Consider the following 27,998-nt stretch of genomic DNA (forward strand, 5'->3'; position numbering starts at 1 on the left):
GAAGGAAGCACTCATTAAAGTACATTTATTTAGCTTTGTTCCCTTCCATCCAAGACAGAGTTGATCTCTAAACAAGCATCAGAGCCTGAGGCTCATTAACATCAGTGTGTGCCTCAATAAGGTGAGCACAGCAATGATGCACAATTACATTCTAATAATTCAATGCCCAAGAGCCCTGGGAAACAATTGCCACGGCCTCGGATTAGCACAGCATGCAAATGCATCGGGAAAATCATTACCTACTTAGTCTCCTTCGTTTGGGTGGGTTTAACATGAGAAGAATAATCCAGGCGCCGAGACGAGATCTCATTTTGCCACTGTAGTAAGAAGTACATAAAAGCTTGAATCTGTCCCAATAGCTCCTACAAGATTTCTCCCATAGTGTCAGAGGCAAAAATAATGAAATCTTGCAAATGTACAGTTAATAGGTCCCCAGTGGACACTAACTTCAAAAATGCACGGTCTATAAGACATTAAAGGCTTGATTTTAGTTTCTGCACCGTTCCTGTTAATAACAATGTCTAATTAAAACATCTGTAAAATACTGATAGTTTTAATTTTACATAAAATTTCCAAAACAACTGTTACACAGTATAATAGGTATCTGCAATGAATAGGTTATTAATGGAAATATTATTTTAAATTAAATTCGGGTTCTAAATTTAAATTAGTCATCTCTGGCTAATGAAGAGAAAAAGAAGTCATCTGTGCTGGGAATACTGTGGAAGATTTCCTTTCCACATCTGCTAGAGCAGCTTCACAGGATCTCAGCAGAAGGACTTGCCACGCTGCTTCTGTCTTGCATTCTTCTTGGCTCTTCTGCTGGGCTTCAGAGTTGAACTCTGCATCTCGCTGGCAGCCTAATGCACCTTCCAGTGCATCCCTGTGTGATGCACCGTGCTCAGAGGATCCCATTTCCAGCAGAGAAGTGAGGACTGCTCCTCCACTCCCGTAGGAGCGGCTCCCCCCAGCCCAGTGAGCTTGATGAATATTTTAACAGGAATGGCACAAAAATCTCGACTCTCCCTTTCTTTGGGTCTCATCTTCTTTTACAAAACAAAACAAAAGAGATTAGCAAGGCTTGGGCTGGCTGCAATTCAATACCCTCTTTCTAATTAATGCACAATGAAGAAGGTTCCACGGGATCAGCACTGGATGGCGCTGTCTACTGGTGCCACTGTGTTAGAAAGGGATCCATCCGTCCAGACGATGGAAGATGTGGGTTCACAGGAGATTCTGCAGAATGTGGTCCACAGCATGAGGGAAGCTCTCGCAAGTTAAGTAGGGAGGTGGATTAATTTTTTCTTCATCTGCGGCTCGATATTTCCCTGAAATGAAGGCAAAGTCAGTGAACAAAAGTTACAGTTAGAATGCCAGGTTCAGCACACCCAGGAGCACCCCTATATTACCAGAGAATCAAGGACTCCATCTCCCCCAAAGCACTCTCCCCTGAGGCTTCAGGAGATAAGGGGGCAGTTCAGGATGGTCACATTCATCACTTTCCCAGGTCTTCTGATCGCTCACAAAGGTTAGCTCTAGGTATGGGGTCACCTCACAGTTGAGGTTCCCTTCACATCACTGAACCATCTTCTCTCCACCTTCAGTCCTAAAGATGGGCTGCTGATTTAAATCAACGCGTTTTTAAAACAGGAGAGTAGATATAAAGCAGAGGCCAAGTGCAGGCCTACCACCTAACTTGGGACTCTCAAATTCATCAGTCCCTGCAGGGGCCTTGGGGGAGGTTTTACAGCAAGGCCCCTCTTCATCACTCTCCCTCCCTCCCCTCCCAACTAGCATCCGGTTGTCTCCACTATGCTTACAATTTGTAGCTACCCACTCGTTTAATGACTCACAGCAATAGGGGCTGTGTTTTCTAGGAGCAGGGATTATATCTGCTCTGCACCCCAATGGATTCCTATCACCTAATATGATGGCCACATGGCAAGCATTCCCTAAATATGTCTTTAAAAAATGGGCAGGAGAGAAGACAGGGAAGGAAGAGGAAAAATAGGTAGCTAGGCTCCACCCTCAGTGAGAGGAGAGTGCCTGCCGCTTGCCTGTGGCCTGCATGACTGCAGCGCATTTTGCTTTCTTTTTCTGTCTCCTCTTCTATGACCTCTATTTATTCTTCAATTTTACCAGTTTCTCTGCCTGAATTTAGTCAGCTTCCCTCACAGAACAGACCTGTGTTCTGCAGTTCCCTGATCCGTCAGCGGTGGTTCCTGTTCTGTCCTGCTGGAGTTCTTCCTAACTACACTAACATCAAAGGTCTACGTAGAGGTGATCAACACACACCTTACTCACTGCCCCTCTCAAGGTGCTAGCTCCACACGGCAAACTACTGCTTAACTCTTCAGCTAAGTCCTGCTGACAGCAAACTTGCAGGCAGTTCCTACTTGGCATGTCAGTGACTGACTATCCACCTACTTTCTAGATCCAGTGTTCTAAGGCCATGGGTTTCTGGAGTGCTCCTGCTAGAGCAGTTAGTGCGAGGGTTTCTACACAGCGGAGAAGGTCTGTGTCTAGTTGTTGCCCACGCTATGTGTATGGCACAGAGCAGGTGCTCAGTAATGGTGGCTGAAGGAATGAGGCAGAAAGCCACCTGCCCCATTCACAGCAGCGGCCCGCGCCTGTTTCCTGTAAGACAGTCACTCACAGTTCTCTGTATCAGTATTTCACATCCTAAATGGAAATAAATTCTGGTTAGGACAAGTCAGAAGTCCTTTTAACCAACAGCTGAGCATACAAAACTGACCATATGCTACCACTAAGAAGCAACATTGCTCAAGACAGTCCACGAAAAGCACTTCTTACTGAATATGGATTTACATGTTCAGAGTAATTTTAAATTCTGGGATAGCTAGTGCTTGTCCGCTGCACTGTATTCAAAGTTATCTGCGCCAGCTGTTACCGTGGATTAGAATGATGGGCTTCCTCTTAGTTTTTCTAAGATCAACAGTACGAATGGCCTGTTCTCGTGAGGGCTAGAGTTGCTTTATTCTTTAGGACTAACTTGATGCAGCGGAGATAGGCTGCTGACAGACCAGCTGGGGCAGATGGGCCATTCACGGTACTGCACAGATCCAGTGGATGGCTGGTAGATATTCGCTAAAAAGGAAACATTCATGGACTAATAGCAGTTATCCTATATTGCGGGAGGTCCTTCCGCTCCTCCAGCCAATAGCCGCTGAGATACCAGCCCATTGGGGCGTGGTCTCTCCCTTTAAAAAAGCAGCCACCTCTCTCTCTCTCTCTCTCTCTCTCTCTCTCTCTCTCTCTCTCTCTCTCTCTGCTTCCTTCTCCCTTTCCGGCGACTAGACTCCTTCCTTCCTGATTGCGCAGAGGGCTATTGTCTGGAACGGTGATCTGTAAGTTTTTTCCCCTTTAAATAAATACCACCCTATTAATCATAATTCCAAACTGGTGTGGGATTGTTTGTGACTTACGCCTTCACCTGAGGCGGCCAGGAGCCGGGCTGTGGGAAGAGGCCCACAGCTCCTACTACAATCCTAGGGCCCTTCAGTGGGGGGAAAGTGAAAGCAAAACAAGGAAGGAGGATGAACGTGCTATTCTGCTTCCTCATGGCTTACACCACAGGGTTACAATCCTCGGGGGTGGGAGAAGATGGAGAAATCCGGAGAGATGTTGTGTTAACACCCAAGTGACGGCGTTTACTGTCTGCATGGCTCTAAACGGGCCCACGTGAGCTCAAGAGTTTTCACACTGCACACAGTGCCTCGTCCGTTCTTTCTTATTGAACTGCCTGACATTTTCCAATCATCTACACTTTTGTTTCTGTTGCTAAACTCAAAGCAGCTCTGGAGAGACCACACTCTGGTGGTCACTGTCCTGTACTAACTGTTACGTGACTCCATGTTTCCATTCTTTTTTTTTTTTTTTTTTTTTTTGGTTTTTCGAGACAGGGTTTCTCTGTGGCTTTGGAGCCTGTCCTGGCACTACCATGTTTCCATTCTTGCTTGATCCATCCCACACAGCTGTCAGCACAACTGAGCCCAAGACGCAGGACACTTAACCACTGCATTGCTGTCAAAAGACCGAGTGAGCTGCACCTGCCAAAGAAGGCATCTTCTTTTCCCTAAACTTGAGAGACTGTGTGAAGGAAACGAATTTTAGTGGAAATAATTTGTAAACTCTTGTTTTTGTCCGGTGCTAAAGTTCAACCCCAGGGCCTTGTGTGGACATGCATTCTACCACTGAGCTGTATTCCCAGGCTCCTGAACTTTTTTTTTTAATATTTATTTATTTATTATGTGTACAGCATTCCTTCCATGTGTACCTGCAAGCCAGAAGGGGATGCCAGGTCTCATTATAGATGGCTGTGAGCCACCATGTGGTTGCTGGGAATTGAACTCAGGACCTCTGGAAGAGCAGTCAGTGCTCTTAACCACTGAGCCATCTCTCCAGCCCAGGCTCCTGAACTTTTGAGCATCAAAACAGAACAAGTTATGAGAAAAGAAAAATGGTTTCTGCATAGACTTTTAAAGAGTGCACAATGAACAGACAGGAACAACCTAGCAGGCCTGTTCCTGGAGATCCTACACAACGGTGTGCGGTTCTCTGTGAGTGTCCCAATGCCTCTAGCCCGCTCTGGCTCTCCAGCATAGCATCCCTCGTTGCCTTTTCCCTGGAACCTAAACTCATTTCCTTTCAGCTTCATGGCAGAAGAGAGCTAAAGTGCCGAAGAGCTCTGCCACTTCCGCCAAGGCTGTTGTGGCAACTGTGACCTCTGATAGCCTGGTTCTGGGGAGATCGGGTTTCCTGACTGCCCCCAAACTCATGGCAATCCTCCACTCTCCGCCTCCCAAGTGCTGGGGTTAGAAGTGTGCCACCACGCCCCACTCCATCTTATCTGTGAAGTCACATATAGGAGATACATACCAGTTTTGACTAAGATGCCCAGCATGCCAGTGTTCTGAGCCCCACCAACATCATCCCTGCAATCCTGGAAAAACAAAGACATTTAGACTTGGCTTGCCAACAAACTCCACCAATGACTGAGTGGGCTGCACTGGTCACCTAAAATTCCCTGAGTCTTGGTTAGGGTTTCTATTGCTGTGAAGAGACACGATGACCACAGCAACTCTTAGAAAGGAAAACACTTAACTGGGGCTGGCTTACAGTTTCAGAGGTTTAGTCCATTATCTTCATGGCGGCATGCAGGCAGACATAGTGCTGGAGAAGGAGCTAAGAGTTCTACATCTTGATCTGCAGGCAGCAGAAGCAACCTGTCACACTAGGTGTGGCTTGAGCATATATGAGACTTTAAAGCCTGCCTCCAACAAGGCTACACCTCCTAATAATGCCACTCACTATGGTCAAGCATTCAAACAAATGAGTTTATGGGGGCCATACCTATTCAAACCACCAAACCCCGCTTTTCTTCTTTCTTAAAATACAAGAAAGTAACATGTGTATAAAGGGTTAAGGAATTCTGTGTAACAGTCTTGCTGGAAGCCATGCTGGAGAGCAAGATCAGGGCAGAAGGGAAACATTACAGCAGGAGCCCCAGTAACTGAACACAGAACACAGTGATGTCTCCATGCTTCTCACAAGCTTGTCTCTGAAAGGAGACCATGAGAAACCACATCCTTGAGAGGTAAATTATCAAGCTTCAGTCAGTTAATGAGCCAGATTACAAAATAACTTTTCTGTGGCTCAAATGTCTTTCAAGCCCACCCAACCAGCTAGGATCAAGTGAAGGAGTACATGTAAGCAGACTGTCTGCATTCATTTCACACTGGGAGTCAGGTGTCTGGAGGGAGCTCCTTGGACCAATTCTTACTCAAGACAGAGATGAATATGCCTGGTGGGGCTGGGTATGGTGGCACATACCTATGGTCCCAGTACTCAGGAAGCTAAGACAGAAAAATTGATGGCGCTCAGAAGCTTGAAGCTGACTGGGTAGCACAGTGAAATTCTATCTTAAAAAATTTCCCACAAATCTGAAACCTAGCTGACATATACTTGGTTGATTTGACAATGGATGTGGGGTAACTAACAATTCAAAGTCTGGAAGGGGCATCAAGACAGTCAACCTTGCCAGTTCATGCCTGAACACACACTCACTTAGATCATGCCTGAAGGCAATTCCTTTCTATAAAAAAGATCACTATTACTCAATAACAGTCCATGGAAGTGATTCTTCCCAAACACCAACATCTTCCTTTCGGGTCTACCAAAGACCTTTTATGTTAACACAGCTGAATCTTCCCTGTTGAAGAAGTGAGGATGGGGAGGAGCGGAGGGGAACTGCCTGTCTCCTGGATAATGGCAGCACACAGCTGAGCACACTTCTCATGCTTCTCCCTCCTACCCTGCATCCCTTGGGGTTTTCAACCCCAGACAATTAGCTTGTCACACACATTTGTCTGGGGATCAGGTAGAATGCCAAGAGAAAAAGGTGGGACAAAAGCTATAGTTTCTCAAACGACGATCAAGTTCAGTGACCGTTCCATCAACTTTAGTGGAAGACTCCAGAAGCAGAAGGTGACACCAGGAGGACTGTGGCACTTTCACCCCTAGGGACTAAGACCCTAAAGAGGGACAAACCCTGAGATCTACATGCGGCAGGGCTATGTGGGAGACCTACTTCTCCAGGTTTCCGTTTCCTAATGTGTAAAATAAGGGTTGGACCAGACAGTCTTAGTGGTTGCTTCCTGCAGCATGCTGTCATGCAGAGCTACAATGAACCCTTCATACCAGCTTACCATACACAGCACACACAGCAAATATACCGGCTCAGTTGGTGAGGACAAAAGTCAGGTGCACATCACTATTGGTGACTACTGAGGGCCTTTACTCATTCCGGGCTCTGCCCCACCACTCAAACAGCTAAAGTGGTCAGCATCCCTTGCTAATGGATACAGCGATTGGTAATTCCATAAGTATATGCTAAAAAGACAATGATAGAATTCTTTTAGTATAGGTTGTTTTCTGCATAAGCTACATTTAAAAAATGAGATCTGTATTGGGATTTTCTTTAGCAGAATACATAAAGCACTTAGCTGACTGGAGTATAAAGGGTTTTTCATATATATATTCAGTCACTATGGAGACCCGTTAGGCACAACATCTCTGTCTTTACCCAAATACCACTGAACATCCACAGGAAAGCTGCTATAGGAAGCAGGGATTTGAAGCTATATCTCAAAGCAAGACAGATAACTCAGGACTTCTCTTTGGCTCTAATACTTACATCTCCTATCATGACAGCCTCCTCTGGGGAACAGCCAGTGTCCCTCAATGCTTCCAGAAAGAACGTCTTCTCTGGTTTCCCCACGACAATGGCTTTCGTGTCTGTGGCATACTCTAAGGCGGTCACGAATGGTCCTGGTCCCAGGGCTAAGCCATCTTTTCTCTTGTAATACCTGGCCTTGTGGATAGCTATCAGAGGGGCTCCATCCAGGAGTAACCTAGAGAGATGGAGGAAATGGAGATAGGTTAAAAGCAAGTCTTTTATGAGTGGGGGAAAACGTCAGACTTACAAAGTGGTTTTACTCACATTCACAGAAACAAATAGTTTCTTATTAACTTTTAATGACTTGCTGTCTTCTAATGAATTCACAAAGAACTGCTGGGAATTACACACAGATACTAAAGAAAGGTGATAGATTATTAAATTTGGGATTGCTTCAACCTTTTACCTTTAGTGATTTTACACACTTTACCCAAATCACCAGGGAAAGCGAATTAAGAGAACTACAGCTAAATAAGGCACTGGAGGGAAGAAGCTTAACTTAATGAGACGAGTTGGTTCCCTTCCCTAATGGGAAGCAGGAGGCTCCCGAGCCTCTGAAGACACCACAGGGTTGTTGCTGCCGTGATGAAGGAGCCCACGCACCAAGTATGTGCAACTCTGTCTCCTCTACTTCAAATGTAAGTTGCTTTTTACTTTACAAGCTTACTAGAGAATTCTCTAGTTTCTCCTTGTAATTTTCGCTCTTCATAGAGCCTTTGACTGCTCTCAACACTGCAATCAGGACATCATCCCGAGAGACCCACTAAACAGGTTTGAAGGGCAGCCCACCACCAGGTTTAACACAGGCCAAACCATACTCCCACAGAACAGAGGTGTCAAGACTTCCCAGCAGTGTGAGAAACAAGCTCTACATAGAACTAGGGAGCTTAGGGACTCAGGCAAAAACATTGCAAATCTCCACAAACTCAATACCTCCCTCTCAAATCTGCCCCCATCCCAACAAAGCAATGTTAGCCAAATAGAGGTAGTCGCATTTGGTTACTGTGTAGTGGAATTGGAGACATGATATTATTACTTAATCTGATTTTAACCATGAAATAAATGACCTCACTAGCTTAATTTACTTTAAGTCATCTACTTAGTTAAAATATTTAGTATGTCCATGGAGGAAGAATTCATCACATCTTATCCTCACAATTATGAGTAATTAAGAGCTCGGCTGTGAAACTGCTAAATTATTCTTGTCAGTGGGCACAGAAATAACTTCCTGTGGGAGATGCAGAATTCCGACATTTATGATTAAATATTTTATTAAGTAAAAACCAATGCTGGACTATTAGAGAGGTTTACTGTTAGTTACTACAAACTGCTCACAGAACAGGACCGAGGCTGCAAAGCCCCTCTGCTGGTCTTAAGGAACCACAGTGCTAGCAGTGGCTCAGTGCAGCCGGGGATGACTCACCTAGCCCCGCCTCCCAAGTCCATTTATTTGCTTCTCCACCACGGAACTGAAATTCTTTATGTAATAGACCTCAAAATTGCTTTCCACTTATAGAGCTAAACTAAAAACTCATTTGATTTAGCTTAGTTAATATTTTATTATATATTAACTGGGGATGAGAATTACCATCCTGATCGATGTGTATACTTAATCTCGAGTGTCTTCCCTGGAAGGGCTGAATTTGTGGGTTCCTCTCCATCTCTCTAAGCCCGAGCTGTCTCCGTAGAGGCTGGGAGGGTGGCTCTTGCCTACTGCTCTCGGCTCAGCATGAGCCTCACTGGATCTTGGAAAGGTTGAAGCACAATTAAGTAAATGTTTTCTAGGCACAGATTTAAAGGTCTTTTGTGGTTAAATATTTCTCAGAAAATATGCAAATAGGGCCAGGCATGGTAGCACATATCAGAATTTCTCTGTGGAGGCAGAGGCAGGAAGATCTCAAGTTCAAGGCCAGTCTGGACTATATAGTGAAATGCTGTGTCAAGGAAAATAGTAAGTGTATTAAAAGCAGCTACTTTCTTCCTTGAGTGCTCCTGTATCTACCAAGTCGGCAACAACGGGGCCTTTCTATTTCTATTACTAGAAAGAACATGTTGGCATGAAATGTGAAACTTCTGAACTGCAAGCCTATTGTGGCATACAAAATAAAAGGAAAAGACAAGAAAGCCTGATATCAAAACCTCTGCCTATAAATTTCAGTCCAGCAAAGAAAAAAACTGAAAATAATCCTAGCGGGGGAACAGAGTCACACAGAAACCCCAAGGCAACACAGTAAGAGATAAGCTGCCCAGAAGCAGATGGGGAATTACATCTCAGAGCTGCAGAGGACCTTAGAGGAACCTTCTTTCACAGAGAGCCAGGACCAGGGTCAGAGCTGGGAACTCTCTTAGATACACTACTCCACCTTTTCAAGTAGCTGCTCTCTGAGGCCAGGACCAGTCTGCCGGCATTTGGGGTGAAGATGGGCTACAGACACCCACACATCTAATTAACAAACAGCCTCCCTCACCTAATTCCTCCCTGGCTGCTCTGTCCACCTCAAGAAGCTCAGTGGACTCAAGCCAGAACCCAGGTTTACCTGGAATCCCCACTCAGTCCACTCTCCCCGTATTCCGATCCACTGTTTTCAAAACAAAAATAAAAGTATCTCAAAACATTCTTCTTTCACCTGAACTAGACACAACAGTCTCCCCACAGATCTGCAAGCTGCTCTTGCCCTAGGATTCCAATCCACTGCCCGGCAACAGTGGGAGTCTATCATGTTCCTCCTTAAGACCTTCAATACTTCTCATTACAGGCGACAGGGAATGCAGGTCACACAGTGGCCAGGTCTTCCCCATCCCACTCAGAGCATCTCCAGTCACCTTCCCAACAGTGGGCAGTGTTTAGACACTGTCCCCTCTCATTTTCTGGGAAAACCCTAAAACTCTGTCCTGCTTCGCAGACTCAATGTTCCCACCACCGAACGGTCCCACACTGTTCACAGAGCTTTCTCTGACAGGTCTGAGCTTGAGTGTTAGGCATAAGAGAGAGCATTCCCAAGCTCCTTCTTTGAGTGAGCGGACTTCCTCTCACTTGCCCTGTAGTTCTATCTGTCTGCTTGGTCTGTCTTCCTCACTGGAATAGAATCTCCAAATTGGCCTTCAGTTTTATTCCTCACTATATTTTTGGTTTAAGATGGCCTCATACCTCTCACAAAATGGTTCTGAATGAAACTCCAAATAAATGAATATACATTTTATTTTTATAGGCTGGGAGATGTATTATCATTTATATGCAAATCCATATATTTAATAAGGCATCAGTGAATGCCAGGGATCTCCTAAAAGGTTAACTAACAAGCTGATTCTAAAATTTATATGGGAGTGCAAAGGCTAAAGCATAGCCAAGGCAATCATACAGTAACCATGGCCATGTAGCGATGGGGAATCTGCAAACACGCTACATACACAATCACTTGGTTTATGTCAAGTCATTCAGTGGGGGAAAGAACAGGTCTCTTTTATAATGTTTCTTGAACAAGCGAATATGTATTAAGAAATGACTCCATCAGTGGGCATGGAAATGCACACACTCAGCTCTTGGGAAGCTGAGGCAGGAGATCACAAATTCAATGCCAGGCTGGGCTAGATAAGAAGACCCTGTCTCGGGCCTCACTCAATCACTCATTCTTACCTCTTCTGAGTCATATGGACTAAAAAAGATCCCATACATAATAGTTAAAGGCAAAACAGCAGCTTAAGAAGAAAATATAGTATCTCCATGTCCTTGGGGTATAAAGAGTTATAACGTGGAACAGAAGAGAAGAGTCACAAATGGACCCCATCAGAATGAAGAACTTTGTGCTCTCATATTAAGAGGAGAGCAAAAAGGCAAATCCAGTCCAGGCTACAATATCTGCAGTACCTATGGAAACTATCACTGGTATATACAACACACTAAAACCAATCACACACCTGGTGGGAGTGGTGCACACCTCTAATCTCAGCACCTGGAAACAGAAGCAGGCAGATCTGTGAGTTCAAGGCCTGGCTGATCTACAAATTGAGCTCCAGGACAGACAGAGCTGTTACACAGAGAAACCCTGTCTTGAAAAACCAAAATAAATAAAAAAATAAACAAATAAATAAAATAAAATACTAATTACACATCAATACAAAAAATAACTCAGCCAGAAAAGCAAAAGATGCAAATGGGCACATCATAAAAGAGGCTGTCTAACATGCAACAACGAATGAAGAGTTTCCTAACGACATTAATCATCAGAGAAAGTAAGACCTCACCGTGCATACCAGGAACAGCTGCAACTGCACAGATAGTCAACGGACTGGTAAGAATGTGGAGTAAGTGCAGCTAATGAGAATGCTAGACTTAGTGCTAGCACCGGGAAAACTGGCAACACACACTAAACTAAACCATTGCCTATTTCACTATCTGGCAACTTCATTCCTCAATATATACCCAAGACAACAAATGTGTATGTCCCCAGAGACATGTAGAAGAATGTTCCAGGAGCAAAGCTGTACACAAAGCCAGTGCCCAGGAAGAGCAGATAAAGAGGTCTGGAGAGCACATGCGATCTGCTACACCACACGGTGCAAGAATGAGCAGTAGGGAGTGAAGGTCCTCTGCCTGTCAACACGCGGGCAAATCTCAGAACAAAACAGACCATGAACTGGCCGTAGTGACAGAAGCCAGAGCAGGGGTTACCCGGGGGAGGAATAGTGCTGCTGACAATGGGAGCATCAGGGGCGCAGCGCTCTTTATTGTGAACACAGCTCAGGTTACACAACTGTCTAAAATCTTCTGGTAGCATTTTCTGCATTCCTCATGTCCAAAGCTTTAACTTCTTACTGTTTGAACTTGTAGGAGTAGGGTGTCTCCTTCCACTATGTGGGTTCCAGAGATGGTCCTCAGGTCATTGTGCAGCAAACACCTTTAGTCACTCAGCTACCTCGTTGACCCTTTTGGACTTTAATTAGGACTGCATAGTAGAAAGCCACTTCAAAAATAGAGCAGTCCCACAAAAAATTTCTAATTTGATCTTGATACCACACTACTCTGAAATTGCTCCTGCACAGGTTCCAAATACCTAGGTTCAAGAGTATAAGCAAACCGTACACACAGAGGCTATAACAGCTCATCCTCCCCTGTCCCCTTTGTGCTCCTCTTCTGATTCATAATTAACATGCTGGAACACTTAAACCTGATTTTTGTTGCTATTAAAGAAGGTAAGTTCCTAAGGAAGTACTCCTCTAGTCAACAGCAACATTAACAATTTTCTCCCACCTTGTTGGGAAGAAGGAAGGTTCAGCGGGAGAGGGAGGGAGATAAGAAAACAGAACGGGAGGTGAAAATGACTACATTTCTTTATATGAACATATGGAACTATAAAAAAGAATTAAATGATATTATGAATGTTCTGCCTATGTGCCTGAGAAGGGCCTATGCATCTGGGCAGCCAGTGTTCTTAATGGTTGAGCCATCTCTCCAGTCCACTCAACTGTTTAATAAAAAGAAAAGAACCCCTCAATCCAAACATACCCAAATCTTCACAGCTCTGACCCTGGGAAAGTACTCAGACAAGAGAGAGGTCATCAGCAGAGCTGCCTCTCAGGCCGGCATCTGCTACGTGTCTGAACGTGAGGTTGTGATGCCCTGTATCTCTGTGTACTGTGACACTGTTCTAGTATATACGAGTATGTGCACAGAAACTAGCTGGGTGCTAAAAACACTGAATCACTATTACAATTCTTTCTAGGTGACAAAAGCAGATAATTTCTAGTTTACTCTTTCTTAGCCTTTATAATTTTCTGCAATGGAAACACGCTATTTCCATGATTAGTTATCTTTTCGACTTATTAATACTAGGATCAGGTTAGATTATTAAGTAATCTACCTACGCAGTCTTCCTTCCAATTGATGCATTACTTAAAGGCTCAAAGACTGAGCTTCTAGTTATGATCGTAAGATAAACAGACCTTTCTATAATCAAGTAAGACTGCTGTGAAATTTAAAAATATAACTATGTTCATATTAATAAATCATACAATATTTCTAAGAAAGAAAAGTGGTGAAGAATTATAAAAGATAAAAATTAATACTTTCTACCATTTCGGGATAACTACATATGCAACACAGATGAAGAAACGCATGGGAACAGGAGCATCACACTCATGGCCCAAACACTACAGTCACTACCAGGGCGTGGGCGCGGGGGCATCTGTAGGCGCTATCAAATGCACTGGTGATTTCTACTTCTTAAAATAGCCAATAGATACAGAACACTACCTTTTCCTGTAGTGTGAATTAAGGAAAGAGGAAAGAGGTCACCATGGGTTCTTGGGATTTGAATGTTTTTGACAAAATAAATCCAGATCATACACATTTTTTTTACAGCTGGTTTATAATCTTTCCCCCAAATCAATTCTTTAAAATCATTTGCAATTTCACTCAGGCAGGTAAGACAGATGTATGTATGTGCCATGAATTTTAGAGAGGCCAGTTCATTAAAAATATAATAGAGATGAAGCAGTGTAATATGAAATTTGATGCATCTGTCTTGACGCATAATGCCTGTGAAGGCAGTTATGCAATGGGCTTTAGCATCCAACGTTTATTCTCATTATCAACGTGAATAGTAATTTAATCGGTGGTTCATTTGAGATGCCTATATTTGCCACATATAATCCAAACAGCTGCAGCCACTGGGTGGAAGGCACAGTCTCTGTGGGAACATCAATATGCAAACAAGGCCAAGACCCAGAATCTTTGTTAACTCTCCATCCAGCTGTTAAGTGCGTTTGTGAAATTAGAGTTGACCTATAAGTACACTGTAATGCTTTAAAATGTGGTGTCTGAAAAAATCAATATGGTTAGGAAAGTGTACTAATTAGACAGCATCCGAGCAATTACAGAGCCAGTATTATGTCAACATACATTTTATTACCCTGAGTCTAGTATTCATTTAAGAGACCTCCCAACTTCCTATTAAATATGTCCTTCCCAAATTACCAGCTAAAATCAATCAATAATTTCTTCATGAAATCTGTGGCTAGATGAATGCATAAAAAGTAACAGGAGTAAGGAACAATGCAGGTTTCTATTTCAAATAAACCCCAACTCTGATGTGGCTGGAGGTCTTACAAAAGGAAGGCAGACAATTGCACAGGAACTAAAGCAGGACAATTAAAGTGTGTGAAGCAGAAGATATTTAATAGCATAGACTGCGAAGAACATTCTCAAGCCATTCGGCAATTACTAGACGAATTTTAAGTAAAGGTTTGAGCATCACAGTGCCTACAAGAGCTGCAAACACTGGTGATTTGCAAGGATTAATCCATTAACCAATGATTCACAATGATCATGCACAGAGCAAAAAACCAAAAAAAATGCCGGCCCTCAAACTGCAATTTCTGCCCATTCAGATTTACATGAGGATGGCTATTTTCCAAAACTGACAGTAAACAATGTAGCCAGATGTGTAAACCAGCTACTGTGTTTAATTAAAGCTTCTTACAGGACATACACATGAATAAATGAATTCTACATCAAGGATAGGATAGGGTGATTCTTGTATGTCCTTATACTGGAAAGAAAAATAAAAATAGTGTTTTTTTTTTAAATATTTATTTATTATGTATACAATATTCTGTCTGTGTGTATGTCTGCAGGCCAGAAGAGGGCACCAGACCTCATTACAGATGGTTGTGAGCCACCATGTGGTTGCCGGGAATTGAACTCAGGACCTTTGGAAGAGCAGGCAATGCTCTTAACCACTGAGCCATCTCTCCAAAAATAGTGTTCTTGTGGTTAAAATACTAGACATCTACCAGGCCATTGCTTGCTTTTCCTCCTTTTGTTTGGTTATTTTTGTTGTTGTTTTGAGTTAGTGTCTTGTTTTTCAGGCTAACCTTGAACTCTACGTAGCTGACTGAGCTTCTGGCCCTTCTGCCTCCGTCTCAGAACCAAGGACTTTGTACCTGGTAGGCAAGCACTCTACATCCCTATCAAACCATTGATATTTTTTGTAAATTGATTCAATGTATCTTCTGTCATATTTTTAACTATTCATTTGCCATAAATGCAAAGGCAAATTATATTGTTCAGTTGTTTGATAAGAAAAATCACAATGAGAAAATGAAAACTTTAAGGGGGAAAAAAACCACGATATCTCTCCAGATCAAATTTGTAAGTAAATTCTGTCCAACTTATTTTGGAAAGTAAGAGAACAAGTCCATGGTTTTCCTTTTGGAAGAAGCTGCAGCAGCTTGTGCAGGCTAAGCACACACACACTGGATTGACAGCACTGGCGTGCATGTGTCTGTGAACACTGCTGGAGAATCTCCCCCTGGCTGTCCTACGAGCTCTCGGCTACCTGCAGAGGCTGGAATCTGACATTCTTCTGGACTTACTCTTCTTCAGCCTCCATCCCAACAATTCGGCAAGTTATGTACCTGAGCCTCCATCTGTACTCTACAGCCAGGTTCTAGGGCAGTCCTTCATAAGCACCAAGGCTCCACTCTTCATAGTCTGGCTTCTCATGAGGGGAATCACCTTCACTGTTTTCAGCTGAGGAGCTGGATGTTTCTCTCTGTCTCAGTGGCTGGCATTGTCAGTGGAAAATGCCAAGAGTAATAAAATAATGATAATAATAATAGTAAAAAGCTACTTCTTTTCCAGCTGCAATTTTATTATGAATTCCTATTCTAGAATGTTGCTTCTATATATAAGAGGGGGAAATGATCACCAGGCATTAACGTCCAGATATTAGAAAAACAAACAAAATGAGACGATGCAGGTAAAGGCATTTGTATCAAAGCCCAGTGACTTACATTTGATCCAAAGGACACACATGGTGAAAGGAAAGAAGAGCCAACTCTTGAAAGCTGTCTGAACTCCATGCAGTGACAGATGTGTGAGTGAGCATGTTTGCATGTACACACACACACACACACACGCACACACACACAAGAAATAAATGTTAATTTAAAAAATTAAAAATAAAGCTGGGCATAGGGGCACATGCCTTTAATCCCAACATATGGGAGACAGAGGCAAGTGGATCTCTGTGAGTTCAAGGCCAGCCTGGCCTGCAGAAAGCATTCCAGGACAGCCAGAGCTACACAGAAACACCTTGTCTCGAATGGATAAATGAATAAATATAAAACAAAACCCAAGATAGTATTATTTAATGCTGACCCAGAAGTGACCTGGAAGATGTTGTCCTCATGTGCAATCCAGGTAGTCAGAAATTAAAACACAAAATTTCATGTGCTAAATTGTAAAGAAGAAATGAGGGAGAACACAGGTCAGAGGGAAAGCAGCTGGCTTACCGAAATGCCTGATTCAGAAGCTGATAATGGAAATGTTCTGGTGCCAGGCCGATGACCACAGCGTTGGGGTCGCCTGTTTGTACTCCTGGCAAGGGAAAAAGGGAGAGTTTAAGGCTGCCACACTGAGTGACAAAATCTCCACTTATGTGCACATTGCTGTTACCATAATTTGAAGTAAATTTTGAAAATCTTAAGAGGAGAGAGAGAAAAAGAGAGAGCAGTGGGGTAAGGTGAGGAGGGGGAAGAGACATTATTATTCCATATTCTTTACACATGGTTTTATAGCTACTGAGTATCTAGAATACTTGCATTGAAAATTATAACCTGGTATTTTCTGGGGATGCCTGATTTCTGAATGTTTTCATGATTACAGTCAGGAGAACATCTATCAGAACATCAGTGGCTGATGAGAGAATGAAATTCTCAGAGGCAAGGGAAATTAGACTTCCAATAGGCATATGCATGACAAATATGTAAAGTACCATCACATAGAATTCTACAGCTTTATAATAATTTCCTAATCTACCTTTAGTTTCATACATATTAAAGCATGTTTTAAGGCCTTAGTATTTAATAATAGGATATCAGATATGACAAACACATTTACCTTCATAGTGATAATTTATGTACATCCATACACATAATTTTGCATATACTAATCCACGTTTGTCCATCATTGTGTCCAGACACTCATCACTCATTTTCTTTTCTTTTTTTTTTTTCTTTTTTTTTTTTTTTTTTTTTGGTTTTTCGAGACAGGGTTTCCCTGTAGCTTTGGAGCCTGTCCTGGAACTAGCTCTTGTAGACCAAGGCTGGTCTCGAACTCACAGAGATCTGCCTGCCTCTGCCTCCCGAGTGCTGGGATTAAAGGCGTGCGCCACCACCGCCCGGCCAGACACTCGTTTTCAAATGTCTTTCGTAATTACTAATTGCTATGAGCATTAAATAACTTGTTAAAGTTTGTTGCGAGAACAAACTAAGATAACTGCCTGTAGTGAGAACTGAGGAGGTTTAGTGTTAATTCTTACATCTGCCTTTGAAGCAGAGAGTGTTGGCAAAGATATTCTCATTTTCTTAAAATATTCACACACATTGATTATTTTCATGTATATAAACATGTTCCAAGAGGTATAGTCCATCACTGAATGGCAAGATTTCTTTCAACCCTGACTGAGGATTCTACTTTTATGTCCCAATTCTAGCTTACTGCTGCCACAACAGAATCTAGAATTTTAGTATTGTTTTATTACAGTCAGAAAGGAAAAATCAGATTCAAAGCTTGTTCTGTTATCCCTCAGTTTATTCAGAAACAACTATGCTGATTACGGAAACTGGTCTTGTCGCTCAGCTCCTGTATCACATTGGCAATGGAGAATTTGTTGGCTCATGTGGCATCACAGGGCAGAGGCAGTGAGCACCAGAATAATGGGATTCCTTGTAGCTAAGCAGGGTGGCCTAAGACTAAAGCTCTGCTAGTACAGAGAAGTAGGAAGTCACTCCTCTGAAGAAGCGGCTACCAACCTTATCAGATTCCAGCTGCAGAGCCTGTTGGGGCCACAGGTCGACCCCGAGATTGGCAGGGACATCAGGGGCACCTGATTAGTTCTGTGCCCTGAACATTAACTCTTCAGCTTCCTTGACAGCTCTGCGGGCTACCACATGGCCTTGTAAAATTTTACATTTTAATTGTGTGTGTCTGTGTGCGCATGTGCACAGCAGTCATGGTCCAAGTGTGGAGGTCAGAGGACAACTTGCAGGAGTCGGTTCTCCCCTTCCACAGTAATAGTCCCCTTGGATCAAACCCAGATTTTCAGGCTTGTGGCAAGTGCCTTTATCCATGGAGCCATTTTGGTTGCCCATGACCTTTCTTGTTCTCATGAAAATATCCATAAACACATGAAAGCAGAAAGCTAGTATTATGAGCCTAGATAGATCCATCGTTCTACCAATCCGCCCTCGTGTTTCTGGAAAATCTTTAGAGAGAAAATCCCAGGTTACTGTGTCATTTCACTCTTTCATATTTCAGTATTTTTAATCAATAATGAAAATATTAAAAACCTTAATATAAATACCAAAAAGTAAGTAGCTCCTAATATCATCCAATACTTGAATTTCCCCAAGCATCTCAAACTGTTTCTTAACATAGGGAATGTCAAGCTGACAACCTCTAATCCCCATGCTGCTTCTGCCTGTTATCTTTTATTTCTCGTTCTCTAAGTTCACTTCCACCCCTTCTTGGTGCAATTAGACGCTAGCCCTGGAGAGGCCAAACACTGCATTTGGCTGACTGTAGTGTTGTTTAAGTCGTTCCTTTATCCCTATCTTTCCTTTATATACGTTCATATCCAACTAGTTTATTTCATAGGCGATACTATGAATTTCCTACTATATTGTATCATGAAACATGATTCTGGTATTCTACTTGCAGCGATGTTGAAATTGATCAGCGGAGACAAGGAGCCATTACCCACACTCCTCCACTCTGAAGGTCACGTCACCCTTGCTGCTACTGCTTTAAGGTCTATTGATATTCTTGCCTGTTTCTTGAGGGCTTATCAAGTGATGATGTTTAATTCTGTCATTTCTACCTGGGATTCTTCTATAAAGAACTTAATTTTTATCAAATATTTGGTTATTCTAAAATATGGTTTAATTGAAGAAGTAAGGAAGTTCTTGTTCCAGTCTTTGCAGAGCCAAGGAGCTAGAGCTTCCACACCATCCTCTTTGGTAGTGAAACATTCCCTTCTAGTGTTCTCTGGACATGCACTCATTATGAGGTCTTTGGCAGTTTCTTTACAAACATAATGCACCAAGCACGACTCATCTACTTCCTGCTGAGGCAGGGAGCCGCCAGCCACTTTTCAGGAGCTACAGAAGGAAATGGCATCAGCCAACATAGTCTGAATACGAGTTTGTCACTGCTCGAAGGCACGCTCAGCGGAAGACTGTACAATCCGGAAAATTTGCAGGGATGGTAATGTATTTGTTTTTCAGTTGAAGGCAGTCAAAGTTGGTTTCCGTTTCCCTACAAGTGATAATTCTGATTGGTACCCGGGTGTATTTCCTATTAGTACAGGTCTGGAGGTTCTGACCAACCTGGAAATCTATCACATGGAATTATAATTAGAATATTCACATCTATTTTGTATACTTATCAGTCACAGTCTCATCTATGACAACAAAGCAATGCAGCAAAGCTTCGCATAACTAGGACATTTCCCAGTTACTGTTTCCAAAGTGGAAACAGTTTTCTCTTTACTGAAAAATATTTCCTATTAATTGTGAATGGCATGTGTTCCTAAGAAGGCCCTTATTTATCTCATCTAACTAAGAGAAGCGAGCACATCCTGGGTTGGGTCATAATACTCAAAATAATTCTTTTTTTTAAGCCATGGCTCAAAATTCACTAACAGATTATGAAATTAATTTAGAATACTCTAGCATTAAAAATCAAACAGCCCAAACAGATAATACAGCATATGTCACAAAGTCAGAGTACTATTTAACACACAGAAACACACACACACACACACACACACACACACACACACACACACACACTATACAGCCAATCTCTTATTGTGAATGGTGGTGAAAAAGAATTGAGAAACATCAGCTCAGATCCAAGCTCTATTCACACAGGAGGTGACCTGGCAAAGTCGACCTCAGAAGTGCAGGAGCAGCTTTCCTCCAGTCTACAAGGGCTCCATATGTTTTCTCGGTTTGTCTTGTGGCCCATTTCAGTACTAACAGAGAACTCTTAAGGAGATGCCTCCTCCACATGCTCTCAGGTCTGAGGACTTGTTAGTAACTCCTGAGTCTCTCACCTGTGAAATCAGGCAGTGCACGGTCGTCAACCAACAGCATGGGCCTCACTTGCTTCTGTTCTACTAAGTTCCGGGCCGCCGTCAGAGAAGTGAAAATCTCGTCCTCGGAGATGTCAAACTCCAATTTCTTCAACCTTTCCAGTAGGTCCTGCTTGCTTTCTTTGGTTGTATTGGTCACAAACCTAACCATCACAGAGGCAGCGCGCAACCTGGGGAAGACAGACCGAGAGGGAAGGGCTGGTTTTGCCTCATGGGCCACAATACCACCTATGTTTTTAATAATCGCCCAACGCTTACAAATTGTCTATACCATATGGGACAGTGCTTCACCTCCAAAAGCTGGAATATTAAACTCTGAAAGCTATGTCTACTTTTGTGAGACCTTCTGGGCTCCAGCTGCCCTGTGCTGTGGAGTTTAGTGAAGAAACGAAGGCCCACCATCCTCATGGGTCTGAGAGGTGAGTTATCGTAAAGACTACCCACTGACGGAACATGACAAAACTAGGCTCAGGGAGGCGAGTAACTTCCCCGCTAGGCAGCACTGCGGGTGCAGCAATGCTTCCATGTTCTGGAACAGTGCTTTATTTCCCTTACTTGAAGAACAAAGGATGCCCAGTTACTAGAGACCTGAGAAAGTATTCTGGAAGCAAGTGACATAAGAAAAAAACCCCAAACAAGTCCAATAGATAATCCAGCACATCTTTCAAAGTGTGCTGCACCCCAGTGAGTCACCGTGTTTATAAACAGAACTTACTTGGACAGCTAAGAGAAACGCTCAAAACTGGTTTTCTAGCTGGGCGGTGGTGGTGGTGGCGCATGCCTTTAATTCCACAATCCACTCGGGAGGCAGAGGCAGGCAGATCTCTGTGAGTTCGAGACCAGCCTGGTCTACAAGAGCGAGTTTCTAGGTCAGGCTCCAAAGCTACAGAAAAATCCTGTCTCGAAAAACAAACAAACAAACAAATAGAATAAAAAACAAACAAACTGGTTTTCTTGTCAGACCCAGGAGCTGTTAGCTGTACTTCTACAGAAAATTTGAGGCTGCTCTGGGCATAGTGAATTTAAGGCCAGCCTGGGCTACACAGCAAGACCCCATCTCCTCTTGAACTGCTTACATGAAGGACTGATTTGATTCCATCTGCTTTTGAATAATTGGATGGTTTCAGAAAAATAATTTGTGAATCTGGCCTTCTTTAAAAATAATCTTTTCTTGGTTCAATAGTGTTTTAACATAAAATCTAGAAGTAATTATAATTTAACTATAGTTTAGAATTTATATTAACAGCGCTGCTTTTTATGTCTTCCCCAGAAGGCTACAAAGGCATAAAAGTACTAAAAACAATTTAAAGCAAGCAAATGAATAAAACAGAAAAGAGTTTTAAGAATTCACCCAAGGAGCATTAAATAAAATTATTTGATTAATTCACTGTAATCACGATTACCTCTATAATGTCTGTGTGGTAGTTTTTCAGCAAAACACAGTAAATGTGGTGATTTATTTAATAAAAGAAACTGACTACTTCAACATGGCTCTTATCCCCAAAATGGGAGTTACTGTGCAGTAACCACACCTGTTCAACAAACAAAATCTTTTTGTGTCCTTCACTTCCATTGTCTCCTTGTTTCTATATAAATCACAGTGGTGGGGCCAGTGGAAAGATTTCCCTGGAAGGAAAACCTGCCAGAGACTCAGACAGAACAATGGATGGCCTCCTGCCTGACAGAGTGCTGGTTCACAGGCCACACAGCCTCACAGAGGTGTCTCTGTTCAGCAGAGATAAGATTTTTCTCTCAATCTAGAGCAGAAAACTCCTCTTCAGAGCAGTAAGATCTAGTACTGATGTGTGATGTTGTTGAACTTATGGACAAAGCTTAGACAGGTGGGAAAGTAAACCCTCTTTTTCAACCCAGAACTCTTTGTCAGTGTGGGTTTTGATATATACATAGAGGAAAATGATACTTAAGACAATTAAAAGTTATGGAGGTACTGACAATAGGTTTCCACTTGAACATGAGGTCTGGAGTTGAAGGTGCGAGTCTTACTGTGAACGAATGGTGTTGGCTTCAATGAAGCACTGGCATATCCCACAGGTCTGTAGTCACTCAGTGTGACCGACAGCTTGTGGGAATATTACCTGAGCTCAGCCGTGCTAAGAAGTTGCACAGGGTTCATTCTAAAAGGGATGCTGAAGTAAACAGCTTCTAGAAATTAATGTTAATAATCTCAGATAGGGAATGCTGATGTTGCCATCAGTATTTCCATTGTTCAGATGTAGATCAAAGAAAATCAAAGAGAAGAACCATGGGCTTGGAGGGAGTAAACATCAGCTCACTCTAACTGGAGGGTGATCTTGAGAGAAATCTCAAGCTCTGGCTCTGGAGAAGCTGTGGTGACTCTGACAAATAGTAAAGGAATCACAGAGGAAATCCCCTAGATAGAAAAGCAGAGAGTTTAAATAATTCTGCCTACTTTTACTTATTTTTATAAAGCCTTTATACACTTTATACAGTGTGTAGAAAGTCAGCATTATTGTTCAGCTTCTCTAATGTTTTTTATGGAGGAGATAAAAATTAAGTTTAGCTGTTAAAAATAAATAAAGCTGGGATGTCCCTCAATTGGAAGAGTGCCTGCCAGCGTGCACAGTCCTGGGTTCTGCTCCCCAGTACTGCAAATGCTGGGCATAGTGGCACACACCAGCAATTCCAGCCCGAGGTTAAAGAAGGAGGATCAGAAGTGCAAGGCCTCCTTTGGCTGTATTTTAAATTCAAGGCCAGCATGAGATACTTGAAAAAGCAAGAAAGCAAACACAGAAGCTCACCATAGAAGGCCTGACTCAGACAGAGACTACGCCAAGGATACAGTCTAGCTGGGCACCCAGTTGTCTACTGGTGTTAAATACTGCTCTACCCATAACTCCTCCAATTACAAAGCTAACGTCATGACTCCAGAAGAACAGGACAGCTCCACTGCATGAGCACCAGCGACACTGGCATTCTCATGTTTGCGCGTCTACATGGAGAGGGAGGATGGAGCCTGTGTCAGCTGTTGCCCTCATACCCAGCAGTGGTGATGCTTGTTACTGGATTTTAGATTAACAGCACACAGTGAATATTCTAAGGTTTGAAAATGACAAGCACCAAATTTTATATTGCTGTTTTGAAAATCTCTAATTTTGTTCTCAAATATCCATATTCAGTTGACGATGTGTATACATGTGCACGCGTGTGTGGGTGTGCACGTGTGTGTGGGTATGCACGCGTGTACATATATTAGGCCAGAGGACAAGCTCAGGTGTTTCTCCTTCGGTGCTGTTCACCTCCTTTGAGACAAGTCTCCCACTAGCCCGAAAATTGTGAATTTGGCTAAGCTGGCCTGCCAGTGAGCCTTGGGTCCACCACACCTGGCTGTGAGTGGGTGCTGGGGACTGAACTCGGATCCTCATGCTTGAAGAGCAAGCACTTTCTTTAATGTTAAAGGTAACCTCTAGCCCCTCGGTTATCTTTAACATGCCTTTACCACGCATTCTCTGCTTGCTCCTAGACCTGTACTTGGTTAGTACTGTAACTGATGAATCAAAAATATAAGACAGTCTTTAATCTTTAGAAGTATTAAGTTTAGTGGATGGAAATATTTCAAAAAATTCCAAGTCTTTCAAGCAGTTTTAAATTCAGCGTTATATTTTAGGAGCTGAGGAAACTGAACATGTATATATACTTCAGCTGGATTGCAGGATTCATGTGATTTTTCCCCCAGTGCTATTTATTCTATATTTTTAGAATTAAATTATTATTTCAGGTTCTTGAGTCTTCATTCCCAATTTACATTATCGATTTAAAAAAACCATACTGGGGGAGGGAGGAGAGAACAAACAGAGAGAGCAAAGGCCAGACCTAATAAAGGCAGAGAGAATAGTGCTCGAGGATATTACAACACATACATCTTCTAGCGAGACCCAAGGCAGTTCCTCCATGGATGGTGAGCTGGTGAAACACCATCTCAAGGCCATCCATTTCGCTAATGATCCGCCTTGGTAAAGCGGCACTTAAAAACGTATTTGTCATCTGAACCTGGAGGATAGCTTGCCTTTTAAGAGCTTCCTGTGCGCCTGGCACAGCTGCATCTTCAATGTGAAGTGTGCCATTGAGATCTACCAAAACAGCTTTTAACGCACGGCGCGCTGCCATCCTTCATTCCCTAGGAGAGAGCAAATGAAATTAAAAATACAGTTTAACAAACAATGGACAATTAAAAACTGGTAAGCAATCAAAAATACCATTCATTTCCAGGAAGATATTGCTTAGTGCTGAGCTGCTTTTCTTTTGGAAATAAACAGCATTTTTTTTTTAAAAAAAAAATCAAAACCATAACATTTAATGCATGAAACTTTTAATAATGCTTAGGTTTTTATGTATTTTCTTTTCAATACTGAGTTAAAACTTGGAAGGGAAATGCTAAAATGAGGTGCTACTACCTAATTTCAGGTTTCGTAGAAAACTCTGGCAAATGGTTTGTGTAAGCATGAGAACAGTGAGGACAAAGACAGGAACCTGACATCAACAAGGTCTTTTCAGTTTTCGTTATGGACAGTTAAAACATTCTAATTGCAACTATGTTCTGAACTGGTGTGTGTGGCCAAGGAGCTGCCAGTATTTATAGATTACTGAGGGTGGAAAATCAAGTTATATAGCTAACAATAAACAGTATATATAAACACACATATATAAGTGTATTTAAAATAAGGTCTCATACAGCCCAGGCTGAACTCCCCGTGATCCTCCTGCCTCCACCTCCCAGCCGTGCACCACCATACCTGGTTCCTACAATGGTGGGGATGGGATCCTGGGCTTCATGCATGCAAGGTTAGCACGCTAACAGCTAAACTACATCTCTAGTTCCCTGTAGAATTGTTTGTTTGCTGTTTTTTTTTTTGTTTTGTTTTGTTTTTTTGTTTTTTTCGAGACAGGGTTTCTCTGTAGCTTTAGAGCTTGTCCTGGAAACTACTTCTTGTAGACCAGGCTGGCCTTGAACTCACAGAGAGCCTCTGTCTGCCTCCAGAGAGCTGGGATTAAAGGTGTGTGCCGCCACCAACTGGTTCCATGTAGAATTTTTAAAGATCACTTTCTTACTTTCTAATGTGCAACTTTACTTTGCATATTTCCCTCTCATTTGATACTTAGCTTATTTTGACTAGGTCTTGTTATAACCCAGGCTAACCTTGGATTCACAATCCTTCTGCCTCCTAAGAGCTGGAGCTACAGGTCTGTGCTACCATGCCCAGCCCCTTAAATCTCTATTTTGAGTTATGGGATCTAACGATAAATATGGTTTATAGATCATGGGGGAGGTGGGCTTAAATATAGAGGTTCAAGAGAAGGAATGATATTTGAGACTTAGGGTTTGTTTTGAGACAAGGTCTCACTATGTAGCCCTACCTGATCTGGAACCATTCTGTAGACCAGGTTTGCCTCCAATATGGCACCACGGTCAGGGGACCCTAAAGCCAAGATGGAAGGGATCATTTGCCATCCTGATGACAATCCCCAGGGCCCTAGAGGATGGAATGGCAGCCTGGGTTCACTACTCACATGACCGCCCCGCATATCCATTCGCCCTCCAGAAGGACTACAGAGGAGATGAATGGGAGGCTTTGTAACACCCCACCAACCCTTTGAAGTACAGCTCAGGGGACAGCAGCTTCAGCCACCCTGCTGATGCTGATCACCTCTCGCAGCAGCCGTCCCCTACACCTCACTACAATCACGTGACTGCCTTGTGGTTTTTGTCTTTATAAACCCCTTACAATAGTAGGTGGGGTCCTCCTCCCTCCACCTGCTGCAACAGATTGCGAGGCAGGGGTCCCTCACTAGCCCATATACAATAAATGAAACCTTGCTTTTGCATTTGGAAGAGTATGGCTCTGTGGTGATCTTTTTTTTTTGGGGGGGGGGGGGGAGTCTCAGGACTTAGGCACAACACCCTGACAGCATCATTGGGCCAGTTCCATCTTTACCTGAAAGCGGTTTTCTCTGTAAACCACAAGGGGCTGTACTTGCAGCCCCAACGCTAAATCCAGTCAGTCCTACCACCTTGGTTTTCGGCCTAACTTCTCTTTATCTTTAAAACTACCTTGGTTTTAAGATCACCTCTTAACTATTTTAAGAAAACCCCAAACCTCCTCTCCGATGGTCTCTTAGTCCACTCCCACATCATTACTTGGAACGCAAGAGTGGCCGCTGAGTATGAAGAAACAAAGGAAGGTATGAACCCTGCCTGCAAGAACTCGGGAGAATTTAGCTGCTTAGACTGTTTCTTCACTGCTGGGAGTATTCGACACCATGAACAGTGCTCTACACTGGAAGAAGCGGGGTTCTACAGATTGCTGAGATTGGGAAAGGAGAGTACTTAATGATGCAATGAGGACTCTAAAAAAATCTCCAAGGTAAATACGATGCAAGAGTTGGGAATTTGAGAAAACTACCAACGCAATGATATTTGAGACATATAATTTTAAAAACTTGTGCAAATATGATAAAACATGAGATTTCAAAGAAATCGTTCTCAGCGAGTTTTTCCAGTAATGCCACCTGAACGCTCGGGATTAAAATGCCTCCATTTTCTTACAGTACCCAACATTTTGGGAAACCATGTGTGAGTCAATAAATGATACTATTATTCATTCAGTCATTCTCCTATTAAATCATCTGCAGGATCCCCATTCCCTCAAGCCGAAGTCCAAACAACGAACAGTGGTGTACAAAGCGGAGCCCTTCACCTCTTCTACCGATTTAATTTACTCCCACACCCACGTTCTCGGCAGCTTGCTCGGCCGAAGACTTCTGCTTTCCTCTTCCGTGGCTGTCTAAAACTGCCGCTTTCCGTCCCATCCTCCTTCCCTCTGGCCGTCTCCTTTAGTGCTCAGTCTCGGGTATCATTTCCTCTGGCTAACTTCAACTTCTCTCCGGGCGTCTGTGCGTCCCCAGTATAAAGTCTACCAGCCTTGCCCCGCCCTGCTGGCATCTCCCACTAAACGGTAGAGCTTTGTAAATGGAAGGGCTGTTGCTTTTTCCTATGTGGACACTCAAAAGCGTCTTAAATCAACTAAACTCATGCATTTATCTCTGAATTGGGAAAACCTAAGAGCAAGGACCTCTTTTTGCAAACTCAACTGCAAGGACTTCCACCACCTCGGACCCTGCCGTCCGCACTATACAGGCAGGACAACAGAAACGAACACCTCGTAACCACGCGCCTTGGGAGACTGAGCCGGGACGCCAGAGCGGACCCTGGGAGACCAGCTCTGCGCACGCGCACAGCGCAGAGGGGGGCGGTCACCAGCGCGACGCGGGGAGGCCCGGCCCGAGCAGCTCGGCCCTCTAGGGTGGTGCTGGCTTTCCCCTAACCCGCTCACAGGAGATGAGCCTCCGGCAGGGGTGCGGCCGCTGTTCCGGAGCCCTCCGCCTCTTGGTTGCGCGCGCCTCCTCACCCTTGCGGCGCCGCGGTCCTCAGGAAAGGCCAGGGCGACACCGTTCACAGCGCCTGACCCGGACTGAGTCCCGACGCGCCGGAAGTCCCGCCCCACGTCCCAGCGCAGCTCCCGGGGTCTCTGGTGCGCCTCCGG

The 27,998-nt window shown here is 43.3% G+C and overlaps 1 protein-coding gene and 1 non-coding gene across 5 annotated transcripts; one reads left to right on the plus strand and one right to left on the minus strand.

Annotated features, from left to right (window-relative positions):
* Positions 1-10: 10 nt before the first annotated feature.
* Hdhd2 (haloacid dehalogenase like hydrolase domain containing 2) lies at positions 11-27,998 on the minus strand. Of its 4 annotated transcripts, none has more exons than XM_041639259.1 (7): positions 27,864-27,998; positions 24,464-24,574; positions 20,380-20,588; positions 16,553-16,637; positions 7,217-7,433; positions 4,900-4,963; positions 11-1,328 (listed from the first exon to the last, which is right to left on the minus strand). In XM_041639259.1, the coding sequence occupies exons 2-7, from the start codon at positions 24,562-24,564 to the stop codon at positions 1,225-1,227; spliced, it is 780 nt and encodes a 259-aa protein (XP_041495193.1). In that variant the 5' UTR covers positions 24,565-24,574; positions 27,864-27,998; the 3' UTR covers positions 11-1,224. The 4 variants fall into 4 exon arrangements, with proteins under 4 accessions (XP_041495193.1, XP_041495192.1, XP_041495195.1 ...); XM_041639258.1 differs by having other exon boundaries at positions 27,789-27,942; XM_041639261.1 differs by having other exon boundaries at positions 27,781-27,895.
* Positions 22,213-22,335, plus strand: LOC121438856. The gene has a single exon (XR_005973130.1). It is a non-coding gene; the product is annotated as a small nucleolar RNA SNORA40 (small nucleolar RNA).

This window comes from Microtus oregoni, unplaced genomic scaffold, assembly GCF_018167655.1.
Source record: "Microtus oregoni isolate MIOR12 unplaced genomic scaffold, Mior012 000057F_ref0000458, whole genome shotgun sequence".
NCBI lineage: Eukaryota > Metazoa > Chordata > Mammalia > Rodentia > Cricetidae > Microtus > Microtus oregoni.